The 13772-nt window shown below is 40.3% G+C and overlaps 1 protein-coding gene across 1 annotated transcript; it reads right to left on the bottom strand.

The window, feature by feature from the left end:
* Positions 1 to 31: 31 nt before the first annotated feature.
* Positions 32 to 10959, bottom strand: HSPA14 (heat shock protein family A (Hsp70) member 14). The gene is given in 14 exon segments (NM_001396431.1): positions 32 to 703; positions 2145 to 2212; positions 3232 to 3405; positions 3796 to 4011; positions 5456 to 5558; positions 6790 to 6945; positions 7358 to 7519; positions 7982 to 8086; positions 8614 to 8704; positions 8804 to 8897; positions 9635 to 9683; positions 10529 to 10611; positions 10685 to 10765; positions 10859 to 10959. Coding segments are annotated over 14 exon segments (1518 nt in total). The 5' UTR covers positions 10916 to 10959; the 3' UTR covers positions 32 to 624.
* Positions 10960 to 13772: the final 2813 nt, after the last annotated feature.

The following is a 13772-nucleotide window of genomic DNA, read 5'->3' as shown; positions in this document are numbered from 1 at the left end:
TATTTACAGATGAGAACAGTGCCACAGCATAGAGGATGACAGCATCTGTATAAAGTTTTTATTAATAAACACATAAATAAGCACATATAACCCTTACACATTTTTCCAGGTAACATCACAAAACCATCTTACAGTAACTCCAGAAAAATCCTGCTCAAGGGGCCAGCTCAAAGGGGCACAACCTCCATAGTTTCAGGCAACATTAAGCCCACGCAAGTTTTAAGTACAGTTTATACAATTATTTGAGAGTGGATTTTCACATATCTAGCTCTTGCTGGTTCAGTGCTATGCTGGTTGAACCACAGATATACTCTGAAAACGTACAGGACCTGATTAGTCTAGCAACGTTTTGTTAGACTACATAACATGCTTGCTGATGAGCCATAGACCTGAGATATGCCCTCTTAAGATTTTTTTAAAAGTGTGTTGATAATTCAGTGCTGTTGCCTACCATCTAGATTGACATTCCGCACCACGTTTTCCACTGCAAACACACTTGGTGGCAAATTAATCTTTCTATTACAGTTCTCTGTGATTCATTAAACTTGTTTCAGCCATCACTTTAGGGGACAAGCCAGCAAGAGACAAAAATCAATTCAGAAAGGTGTTGCCTCTCAAATGAGATTATGATGCCACTTCAACAGTGATAGCTTCACACTTTCCAGTATCTTGATCTGTGCAGGTAACATGCAAGGATCCATCCCTAGAAGAAAAATTAGAAAGAAAATTAGAAAGGACCATCTCAACACAGCACTTAGTATGTTAATACATGTCCTGGAGAAACAGCAGCCTTGTGCAAATGAAAGGAAGCAAGATTAGCAGAGCACCCAGGGAAGAATGTGCTTATTTAAAACTTCATTTCTGTTTTAGTTTATCGTGTTGAGTATTTAGATACATACTTCTTGTTCTCCATTAAATCTTTTGCCTTCCCCAAATATAACAGGATTGATTCAGGAACATAGTTACAGTAACAATACAATTAAATAAGCTAACTTAGTGCAGGTTTGGAAATACAATATGCAGTAATATTCCCAATAGTCATACTGAGAAATGAGTAACGGCAATCAACAGATAAGTGCATCTTCCTCAAAGCGTGAGGACTGTTAAGAACAGTCTTCAAACAATCTCCTTCAAAGAAAAAGAACTTCCTAAAAAGCGCTTATATGGAATTCTATTTTATCTAAGCATAAAACAGTCACATTTAAGATTCAGAAGATTAAGATTCAGACAGAAATGTATTCTAGTGAACCTCCACTGACATGTTTCTTTTAATACTTAAATTAAGGTTTTAATATTTTAACTTAGAATTGGAAAACTCTTAAAAATAATCTAAGTAATGCCAAGATAAATATTAAGATTACTTACAAGAAATGGCAAACTCTTAAAATAATTACTAAGCTTTTACCTCACAACTACATATATAGATCCTAAGACATATCTCTTACCAATGCAAACTCGTAATCACTGCAAGACTGAAGTATTTATGTTATTAATACAGAATGAAATATGCTTGATAGTTAATATAAGAAAATGAAAGTATTTTGTACTCAAATAGCAAGTGGGGATTTAGTTTCTCAGCAATACCTAAAGAACTTTATTATTACCATTTAGAAAAGCAGCACTGACTACAAGAGAACCCTCAGAAGACAAACATGCTTTCATTACTTGGAATTCCACCTATGGATATCTTTATAAACTATTTCAACTATTTCACATCAGCCCAAGTACTCAACTTTTTACGACATCAGAAAGTCAGCAAAAACTCTTCACTGTTAATCCCATTCCCCCTCCTCTATCATAACTGTAAGATCTTCTACAACAAACAAACAGGTAATTCTCTAAAAAGGACATTTATGAAGCTCAGTTTCCTGTGGCACTGGTTTTCATGCTTAACATGCCTCTAGGAGAGGTCCACCAGACTTCTTCATAAATGCAGCACATATAGGAAGTCCTCCATGTATTTATTAGCAACTACTACAGACTGATCTCACTTCCATTATTCCTCCAAGAGGGCATTGGGCAGAACTACCAGACCACCTTCCAGAGGACACCTGAGAACATGACTGCTCTCAGGTATAGGTAAGCCATTTGATAGAAGTGTGATGAAGCAAGTTAAATGGCAGAAAAATAAATATTTTGTGTACCTTTTCATAGTGAGAACAGTCAATATATCATGTAGGCCATCCTTTTTATCTAAATCCTGGAGCACGATCTAAAAGGAAAAAGATACCACATATTTTTTAAGCTCTATAGGATCTTGGACAGCAATCTAAAGGAAAAACGATGCAGGCAGTAACTGAGGCATGGGATTTATTCTGTTTAACGTGTGGTACTAATAATCAACATTAAAGCATGCCCCAGTGGACTGCACACAGCTGTAGTAAAAATCTCCCTTTTAAAAAAAAAAAATTACATCTGCATGACTGTTTCAGTGTTTTTATGTTTCAGAGCCTATCAGCAAAATAGCTGGAGAACTTATAAGATTAAGAGCTGAGCATGCTCCTTTATCTAGGATCAACTCTATACTTACTGGACGACTTCCCTACTCTGTCCTCCAAGACCCTGTGGCAGGACCAGTGTAGAAAGAAAAAAGTTACCCTCAAACATCCTGTCAGTGTCAGCCACAAGTCTCTTCGATGCTGTAAAAGTACACTGAAACAAAGCTAAGATCATCAGTGTTTCAAATAAGCCATGTTCTCTCAAAAGGCTGACTTCCAAGTGTTATCTTTTCACTTTTCATGGTGTTAATATGATTAAATCTTCACTTGATCTGAACCGGTATTTAATACCAACATCCTATCTAATTTAGGAAAGTCATAAAGGAATTACAGTACATACACCAGCTTCTTCATTACCTCCAGTAGTTTCATTTCTGGATAACTTACTAGAAATATTATTTACTTATTTTTAAAGTAGATACAAGAGTGACTGGTTATGGTGTCTCATCCCAGGCAAGCTGCACGCACCACAGTAGCGCCACACCTTAAAACCAGACAGGCTTTTATAAACTCAGGAGGAAAACCTGAATTTCTTTTAAAAGCACTCAGTAATTCACAATACATTTATAGAAGAATGTTCAAGTACACTTTCCATAGAAATGCATTTCATTCTAATTTTGTAACAAGTTATAGTAGAAGTGTGGTTGCTTTTGGTTTAATTTTTTACCCCCTAAATCCGCTTGATTTCCAAGTAGGTTACACTACAAGCATACATGCACGTGTATATACGCACTTGTGCAAATTTGTTTTCTTCATTCATAGGACTTTTCCCTAATGACTCATACAGTTCAAGGCATACAGAAGAAGTGCTTCCAGGAGCATGCAAGGTGTGCTGCCTTCGAGCTGGTAACGGTGTCCCCGATGGAAATAGCACTGTGAATTTGTCAGCCCCCGTCTCATCTACTCCCTTTAAAAAGAAAGAAAAAAAAAAGTTCATGCCTTTCTAAGTATTTTAGTGAGCCAGAAGCTTTGTAATAGTGCTCCATGAGAAAAGAAACACAAGATTCATTTCCCTCTGCTGAATTTACCATCACAACAATTCCATTTAAAAAAACAGTTTCTGTGAGTAAAGAAAATCCAGCAATTACAAGAACACGGCAATTGTTAAGGAAATAGCAAAGACACAATCCATCTTCTTGAGAGCCAAGAGGAGCTGCTCTATCAGTACCAATACACATACACTGGTCAGGTGTTAAGTGGTAATTTATTAAAACAATATTATTTCTTTAACATCAATGCTTACATAGTGCTATGCAATCATTGCAGCAGTAACATTTTCAAGTAATTTTACCCTTACCTTAAGAAGAATATCCTTGGCAGAACACTCAATAAACAACGCTGCTTCTTCTAGAGAAGGGTTTTCTTTCCCTAGTAGGATTCCTGCCTCTATTGCTGCACCAATGGGAATAACTTCATCCGGAGGTATTGAGCTCAGTAGTTCCACATTTGGGAAGATGTCTTTGATCAGCTGCTGCAGTTTTGGGATTCGAGCAGATCCACCACACAAAACTACCTGGAAAATATGACAGTGTTTTCAAATCTCTTTTCAGAAAAGAATTAACATACAACAAAAACAACAACAAAAAAAAGACAGGCAACAGCCTGCAATACAGAACTGTAAACTGCTTTGGGATCCTTTAGCACCCATAGCTGTTAAAAAAAAACAAACAAAAAAAAACCCTGATGCCATCTTTGCTTGACTTCTATTCCTTTTGCATTTGAAGTTAAAGGAAATAGCTTGCAAGTTTGAAATAGTATCTTGAAAAAGTTTCTCATAAGCACCAGCTAGACGAAGAAGCATTTTAAAGATTGAGGAATCCATCATGAAGTCTGGTTAGGCTGGGAGAGAGCTCCAGAGGTCCAGTCTCCTGCTCAGAACTCATCAACAGGCAGCTATACAGATACAGATTCCAAAACCTCTCTGCAGGCCCTACCCTAGAAGTTGTTTGCCCTCATATTACAACGTCTTCTGGTTCCTCCCATCACAACTTGTGCTGGTTGCTATTCCATCATGTACTTACACAAATAAGTCACATTTTGTCTTATTTACGCCTTCCAACCAGGCAACTGTAGGCAAAACGAAAGTCTATTCCTGAGCCTTCTAACAGCCAAGAAAATACCGTTCTCCTGGCTCCTCCTTGATCATCTTATGATTCAGCCTCTCTGCTGCATGAGTTTCAGTATTTCTGTTACTGTGAACTACAGAAACAGCCATCCAGATGCAGCTGTGAGAGTGGGAAGGAAAAACTTCTCAACACTCACAGCTATGCTCCTGTTATTACACTCCAGCATGGGATTGGCCAGTGCTGCAAAGGCAAACTGCTATTAAAATTCTTCCACCAATTTCATGAGTGATGAGTACAGCAACATTCCCTACAGATAGTTGCACAGCAGTTACAATGAGGTTACTCTCTTGTACCAAAGGCAAAAGGACATCTGAAGCAACCAGTAATATTTACTATCTTTTATTCAACATTTTTGACATTAAAGCACTGATTTCACATCTAATGTCTTAACAAGGAGGAATGGAGGAGAAACAGTGGCAGTGAGCAGACATTCAGTGCCTTGTTTCAGCTTGTTCTCGAGTTAAACTTAGGCTTTCTTCAACTGTCAGCTAACCCAATCTAAAACTGTCAGCTAACCCAATCCAAAATGCAGTGAAAGCAAAATCTACATACTGCACTTACAGAAAGTACTCCTCAGATCTTCCAAGAGTTACACTAACACACCTAACAGAGACAAACCTCTACCATCCACTCAGTATGCATCAACAAAAAATAATTGAATTTACCTTACACTGCAGTTCAAGTACCCTTTAAAGACCTGGAATATACACACTTTGTTGCATCGGAGCTAAAAATGCATAAACACATCCAGAAATAGCTCAGTATAAGGAAAACAGATCCCCTACTTTTTCTTGTGGAGCTATAAGGCATAACACAGACAACTATTATTACCTTATTGATATCCTCAGCTGTAAATCCAACTTGCTCCAAGAGCTTTTTAATTGCTTCTACACACTTACTAAAAAGCGAAGAACAGATCAGTTCAAACCTGGCCCTAAAAAGAAAGAAAAAAAAACACAATAAAAACCACGTAATGTCATTCATTAGCAACAAGCACCTAAAATGGATCAATCATTCTTAGAATATACTTTACTTCTTTAGCTATACCTCATTTTATGCCATTTTTAAGCAGTCAAGATCTTATTTCCCAATGATTAATCTTAAAGGAATTCTTTTTGTTAAGATAATATCTGTACTACCTATTCTATCATTAACACCTTTAGGAAATTCAGATTCATTTTTGTTAGTGTACTCTTGAAAAAAAAAGAAACAGTCTCAAGAAAACAACAATAAAGAAGCAAAAATATTTGAACTTGAACTTTAAGAGTTCAAATGCAATCAAACTGCATCCTGAGGGTAGGTACTTCATAAAATTAAAAAGCAACCTGCTCTTAAATTCAGGCTCTTTCAAACCTGAATAGGATCTTTCACTCCACAAAAACAAAGTAAGTCAAATTCTGTGACACGAGCATCGTTATCCCCACTGAGTCGAACATGCTCCATAACAGAGCTTCTCATGCTTGGAGACACTGTGCCTGACTTCACCAGATCTAACTGCTGCTATAATGCACGCACAGCTTTGAAAAAAGAAAACTAAAGCCCAATTTCACTTTGCCAAAGCTGCTGGTGACTGGAAGAATGATAAAAAGTTACTGAATACTTCACTAAGAGATCATTTCCAAGAAGGAAAGTGCTTAATGCAGGGCACAGTAGTATAAACAAGGTGATAAAAACTTTTTCCACTCCAGCTATCAAAAAGACAACATGAAGATATCCACGACTCCTATCATTCTGGAGCTCATTTAGCTAAGAGTCCCAAAATGCTTTTCTGTAAGAAAAAAAACCAAAACAAAACACAGCAACAAAAAGAATGGAGGAAATGGGAAAAACATCTTGAGTAATTTAGTATCTATTTGCCTTTCATCAGGGATCAGACTCCAAAAATTGGATCTCCATGTACCTTTTCAGGTTTTTTTTTTTTTTAATCTATTACAGAAACATTTCTAATGTTACTGCTCAGCTACTACAGATCATGACACGAAAGAATCAACAGGAGAGACAGCTCAAGAGAAAAAGAAACCCCACAAGTTGGCCTTCCATCTTTCTTTCTGTTTTCTAAAGCTTAGCATTGCCAAATTCCAAAGCTTATCAACATTCTAAATACAGAACAGAAAAACTTACAGCACACTTTCAGGCAACAGTAGTAGCTTCAAGGTTTGTCTTACCTGGATACATTACAATCAAAATCCAATCCATCATACAGTGAATCTACAAAACAGTTTGCACTTCCCAATGTCGATAATGAGTGCTTTGCAACATCAGCACTGTTCATTAACTTCATCATAGCCCTGGGATTTCCTCTGATGTCATGCTTACAAGACCTACATTAAAAAAAGTCTGTTTAGGAAGGCAAGCATTTGAATGGCAACATAACTTTCTGAAAAAAATTATTCAGAGCTGTTAACATTTGTCTGTAGACATTTTAGCGTTACCTACAATGACTCTACTGAAAGCTCACAGAATATGAGAGCACCTGTTTCTTTTCCAACTAAAGAACACTGTGTGGAGGTACTCCTCTTAACGTGGACATTAATGTTTAGTACAAAGATTTAAGTCTCTGAAATGTTTCTCAGCTCCAACAGCCTCCACTAGCTGGCTATTCCTTTACTATCTTTGTGAATAAAATGACTCAGTCTGCTACATCTGACAAATTAATATGAATTCCTTTTTTGAAGACAAGCATCAGATAATGAAGTTCCTGTCTTGACAACATACTTGGCATTCAGAACCTACCTCTGGAATTCAGATGCTAAATGTTGTGCTAAAGCTTCTGTGAAGTACACTCCGCCAATGCCATCATCTGTGTCTGTAGCAAGCACACGATATATTCCACTGTTTACTTCTATAACTGTGATAGACAGCGATGTTCCACCAAGCTTATAAACCAACACGTTGCTGCCATGGTGAAGAAAATTGAAAGTAGCATTAATAAGCCATCTAAAATTATGCTGGTCCTGGCATACTTTCTAAAATCACCACTACCGTATAATGTATTGCAGGTTTTAATCAGTTCTGCCCAGAAAATTTGGTGTCTGCTGTTTGTATTTACCTATCCTGTAACCACTCACTACTCGACCATGTTTCCTAAAGAACTGGCTATGTAAACCCACTGAAGAAGAGATACGTTTTTCTTCAAGCTAATCAGCTCATAGAGCAAAACAATGCGGAGACAAATCTTTAAGACAACGTCTTAAAAAAGGGAAAAATCAGAACAATGAAGAGGTTTTAAACACTGTACATTCCAACCTCAAATTTTGGCAGTGTAGCACTCCCCCATTTCTCAGGCTAGAATGTGATGTGTTAAGTCTCTGTAGATTTAAACCACAGCAGCTTAAGTTTAAGAAGTGAAATATTTACCTTTTCCCAGTGGGTGAATCTTGGCCAATTCCGTAAGCCAGGAGAGCTGCAGAGGGTTCATGAATTAACCTCATAACATTAAAACCAGCAGCTGCAGCTGCTTCCCTGTGATAACACATAACAGTATTTACCTTAGCGATTTCACTGTAGTTATGCACATTATTAAGACTTCATCAGAACTAGATATGCAACCAATTCAGCACTTGGTTGTGTTATAGCATTAGCAAAGTGAAATGAGCAGGAAAGAAAAATACAAAGAAGTTCAGCTGCAATTTCTTCCTTCAGTTAGCTGGATCTGCTGTATGATTTTTGTCAAGGACAACACTGATCTATCAGACTCACACACTCCACAAAAAGAAGAGCCAGCATATTAAATGATGTTCTATTTCTCATGATATGAAAACTCCCATTCAGTTCAAATGATTGAGAATTTCATTTCACAACAGTAAGTTCCATGAAAAGTTACTAGTCGGGGATTTGATTTCCTATCTTCTCATTTTCCCTGTTTCAAATAGGAACCTAATGTCTTGATTGACAGCTGCAAGCTGAAGTCCAGCAGAACTCCCATTGCTGATCTGCCAGAAGGTCTGCTTTAGGCATGTCAAATAACAGAGAAATCTTAATCCTCTTACCCAAGGGCATTTTTCTGATTCTCTCCAAAATCAAATGGTACAGTGATAACAACGTCATTTACATCTGAACCCAATGCAGACTGAGCAGTTTCTGTTTATAAACATAGGCAGAACATGTTGATTAAAAGCAAAACACCAACATATCATATCTTAAAACTGTGAGGACAGCTTAAAAACATTTATTATATACCTTTCATTTTACTGAAAATTAGCTTTGCCACATCTTCTGGGCTAATAAGTTTATTATCTATCTCATATTGAAGCTTTCCATTCTTCTCAACTACCTGTAAAGAAAGACAACACACCCTTGTTAGACGCATACTTTGGTTATTACTGAAAGCATTGTTTAATTTGGCTTCTGTTCTAAGTAGTTAAAGAGTAAAAAAGGAGGAGCCTGTATTATCCAACAGACAGAAAAGTGACATTCTTGATGCTGTAAACTTTTTGTGCTACAACAACTAAACTACTCACCTGCTTCTATTCAATAAAAATAAACCTATGGATATCAACAGTCAAAAACCAGAGGAAAACCACACATAGGAGTGGATATGTTCCAAGATGTTCCAAGATGGATATGTTCCATAGGAGGATATGTTCCAAGATGTTTTTTCTCCTCAGATATTACATGAGGCCAGGAAGTTTCTAGTAACTAGCAAAGCATTGTCCAAACTAAATACTGTGATTACATGAAATGGCAAAGCATTTGTAATCACAAGATGCGTTGTTACCCTGAGCATCACCTACGAGCCCTAAGAAACACTACAATGTTATTAAAAGAATTGTTTCTCTTGATGCAGTCAAGAGATGTATGTGATTTTTCTGTTGGACTATATCGTAGTGACACATCTCAGAAATTGATGGCCTCTCTAAAGAGATAAACATGTTCTGTAAAGGAGCAAACAGTTCATATGCTGAGAGCTGATCACTACAGAAGGCAAACAACATGGCACAAACAATACAGAGAGCAACACTGTAAACTGAAACAAGATATTCTGAGAACAAAACATGAGATCATACTGACCAAACATTTGCTTTCTTTAATATACTTCTCTGCTTGGGGGTCACCAGAACTGTCAAGACAAACACAGAATAACAAAATTAGTTGTATGCTCAAGACTAACTGCAAGAAATTCATCTTGCTAGTGTCTCTTACAGCATCAACAGCATGTTAAGCTACATTCTAGGCAAAATTCCTCTTCTCATGCGGTCGATACATTTATAGAGATTAAAAAAACCAAACCAACGTGAATGTTCTGACTGCCTCTGTCTTTCAACTACAAACAGCATAGCCAGCAGGATTAGAGTAGTGATCATCCCTCTGTACTCAGCAGTGGTGAGGCTGCATTTTGAGTACTCTCTTCAGTTTTGGGCCCCTCGCTACGAGATATCGAGGCACAGGAGTATGTCCAGAGAAAGGCAACTGAAGCTATAAGGTCTCTGGAGCACAAATCTTATGGGGAGCAGCTGAGGGAACCGGGCTTGTTCAGTCTGGAGAAGAGGCTCAGGGGAGATCTTACTGCTTTCTGTAACTGCCTGAAAGGAGGTTGTGGTGAGGTGGGGGTTGGCCTCTGCTCCCAGGTAACAGTGGCAGGAGGTAAAGGACTTCAGTTGTAGCAGGGGAGGTTCAGGTTGGATACTGAGACAAATTTCTTCTTAGCAGTGAGGTACCGGAACTGCAGTCAGAGGGCACGGTGGGGATCAGCCAATGGTTGGACTCGATGATCTTAGTGATCTTTTCCAGCTTTAATGATGAATTAACCTTTGACATTGGGCGCAGCCACCTCCTAATGCCAGCTTAACCTCACTACATTGCTTTAGAGAAGAACGCCTCCCACAGCCACACTGAGACACTCCCAGAGAGGAAAGCCGCACTTACCAATTGGGACACACACCCGCCGGCCCCAGACCCGCTTACCTCCTCCCCAGGATCTGCTTTACTTTCACCACAGTGTTGGAAACGTTCCTAATTCTGCTCTGCTTTGCAGCTAAGCCCACAACCTGAATGAAACACGGAAAAAGAAGTAAGCCCCAGGCACAGCCCCTCCCGACCCGCCGCCGAGCGCGGCCTCACCTCCTCGTTCTCTGTGAAAGCCACCACCGCAGGAGTGACTCTGTCTCCGGCGTCGTTAGCGACCACATCGGCGCGGCCGTCCTGCAGAGAGAAGCATCACCGTGAGCCGCCCTGCAGCAGCAGCCCCACACCCCCAGACCCCACCGTCATCCTGCCGGCCCCCCGGGCTCGCACCTTGTAGACAGCGGCACACGCGCAGGTAGCGCCCAGGTGAACGCCGATGGCCGCCATCAGCCACTGCCGCTCCACGCGCGCCCGCCACCCCACAATGCCCCGCGCAACCAATCCCGCTCCCCTTCTCTTCCCGGCCACCAATCAAAGCCCGTCTCTTAAACCAATCACGACGAAGCGCACAGTTTGTTCGTCCTTCCCTGCGACCCCCCAACTTGGGAGTGGCGTCACTAAGGAGTGACCAATAAGAAAAATGGCGAGCATTACGTCATTGATCATGGCAACGCGGCAGACTTTGCGTGTGGGGAGAGCCGTTTGGCGGGAAGGGGCTGCTGACGGCAGCGCCGTACGCGTAGCCGGGAGTTAATTTAACAGCAGGTTATTACGAAAAGAGAGGTTGAAGCGGAGAAGGACTAATGAAGTTATTTCATGCGTATGCTAAGGAGGTTTTATGGCTACTCTCACGGTTAATGAAGCACATGCAGGCAGTATAAATATTTTTTTAGCCAAGTCTCGTCACTGTCGGTGAGGCGGTCGTGCTGAAGTGCTGGTTCTGCACAGCCTAACCAGGCGTGGCCAACGTCTGAAAGTACATCGTGGTGTGACCACTTCTGCTGGAGAAACCATCTGCACTACCACAGATTATTGTTATTATTTTTACTAGTCAATGGCCCAAAATTTAGGGAGATTTAACGTCATTCAGGCAGAACTCGCCTCCTCCTGACGTGCTGAAGTCTCACATCCCTGACAGCAGTGCTGCCACACTGCTTTGCTTTTAGCCTCCGAAAACCTTGGCTGTTGTGTTTCTCAGGCAAAGAGCCGCTAAGGTTGGAAAAGACCACTAAGATCATGTAGTCCAACCATCATCCCCACTATGCCCATCAACCACATCCCTCAGTGCCACATCTGCACGTTCCTGGAACACCTCCAGGGGTGGTGACTCTACCCCTCCCTGGGAAATCTGTGCCAATGCCTCACCACTTTCTGAGAGGAAATTTTTCCTAATATTGGAGAGTTGATGTGCAGAATCAATCTCTATAACCCACATAAAGTTATAAAGCAGGTATTTTTATTACGGCACTGGGAAGCAATGGGGATATTTCCACCATAAGTGCTTCAAAGATTACACAATCCAGTCCCTTATATTTCCACAGATAATACATATTCATTAATTATATGTTAGGCAATTAACATATACATGCCTATCACACAGTCATTTATGAGGTCTCCAGGTCTCTTCTACCATCTAGCATCCTTTTAGCATTCTGACAGTCCAGCTGACAGTCTTTTACTTCATCCAGTGGTCTTCCTCGCTCATCCTCTAGATGAACATTTCATTGCTCAGTAAGCGAATGCCAATTATAAGTAATTTGTAGGTGCCAAATTCATAAGTTATTCTCACTCAGCACTCAGCCATTATTTCTGGACATCTGCTTGTCCTTGGATAGGGATAAGCTTGGAAGGAGGATAGAGGGGAGTATCCTGATGCCTCCAAGTTGCATCCCAACCTAATCCCAGAGTGAGACAGTTTGGCATTGTGTGGAGTCCCTGTCTTCTTTGATATTTGATAAGCCTGCTGTTCTTTTGCTGAGGGTCTCTTATCAAAACAGAATAGCCTTACAACATGCTTTCTAGCTTATAATACTATACCCATACTATTCACAACATTTGAGAACTATTGCAACTTTGCAAGCGAGAATCACATAATTCAACAACTATATTTCTAAAATATGCTACTAAAATGTATGATGTTTCTACTTTTTCAAGTCAGCTGTTTTTAAGTACAAGTTACAAAATACTGTGTGCTCTACTTCTTCAGATCAGTTTCACTGAATTAGGGAGGGATGTGGGTCCAGCAGCTGTAGATGTTGGGTTGCTTTGTGAAAAGAGAGGAGGAGAATGTGCTTGGGCTGCTACACGAGCTAAAACACAGATGGAAGTCACTGGAAACCATGTTCCAGCATCATTTTCGTGGTGTATGCTGGTGGATCTCTCTTGATGGATATAAGTGTGTGTAAGAGGAGACTGTCTGCTCCTCTGAAGGCATCTGGGCAAGGAACTTCTCAAAGACAACAAGGGATAATGAGAAAGGGAGGCAGTGATAGGAACCAACTCTGATCAGTTGCACCCTCTCTCCTGTGTATACGCAAGCTGCAAGGGCTAATTGCCAGTTACTGGCAAGATCTAGGTGAGGCTGGGTGAACCTCAGTGCTAGAAACTGACAAGGGTCTGTGCTGTAGGTCCCTGGTCTGAGTAGTTGACCTGTGAAGTGGGTGAGGGGTCCAGGATCTGGGCAGGGGTGGCGGGCCACGCTGGTTCTTGAGGTGTGTGAATGTGTGAGTGCTTGTGAGTGTGGAGAGTGCACTGTGTTCCTGCACTGGTGAACTTCTGTAAGCAACAGCCATAAGGAGGAAGGGGTCACAGCTGCCTTTGTGTGTTTTATGTGAGTCCTGTGTGTATGTGCTACTGAAGGTAGCTCTTGGCTGGGCAGCGTTGTGACCAATTGTGTCACTGATCTGTGCATCTCTGGGATACGTGCTCAGATTTGCTACTAGTTGAAACTACAGAGGGTTTTGTTTTCTAAGTCATAGGACTGTTGCCCTTGCACTAATGGAGCTTGCTGAAGGCTGACCAAGAGCTCTGTAGCTGGAGCTCAGCTTGCAACTGTCTGTACTCATGAGATGATCATGGAAAACAGAAATCTTATTTCTCTTGTGCTTTCTATCCTAGTGCCATCAGCACCATTTATGTGAAGAGACTGGGATTAGACAGGATTAGAACCTAAAAGGATATGTGTAATGTGTGTGTGGAAAAGTGCTTGTGACCACACTACCAACATCAGTTACATTACAAAGCATATCTACAGTAATATTCCAGATGTTGTTATGCCATGGATTCATCAGGACAGACACACAGA

The sequence above is a fragment of the Gallus gallus genome, chromosome 1, assembly GCF_016699485.2.
Source record: "Gallus gallus isolate bGalGal1 chromosome 1, bGalGal1.mat.broiler.GRCg7b, whole genome shotgun sequence".
Taxonomy (NCBI): domain Eukaryota; kingdom Metazoa; phylum Chordata; class Aves; order Galliformes; family Phasianidae; genus Gallus; species Gallus gallus.
This window is presented reverse-complemented; position numbering and strand designations above follow the sequence as displayed.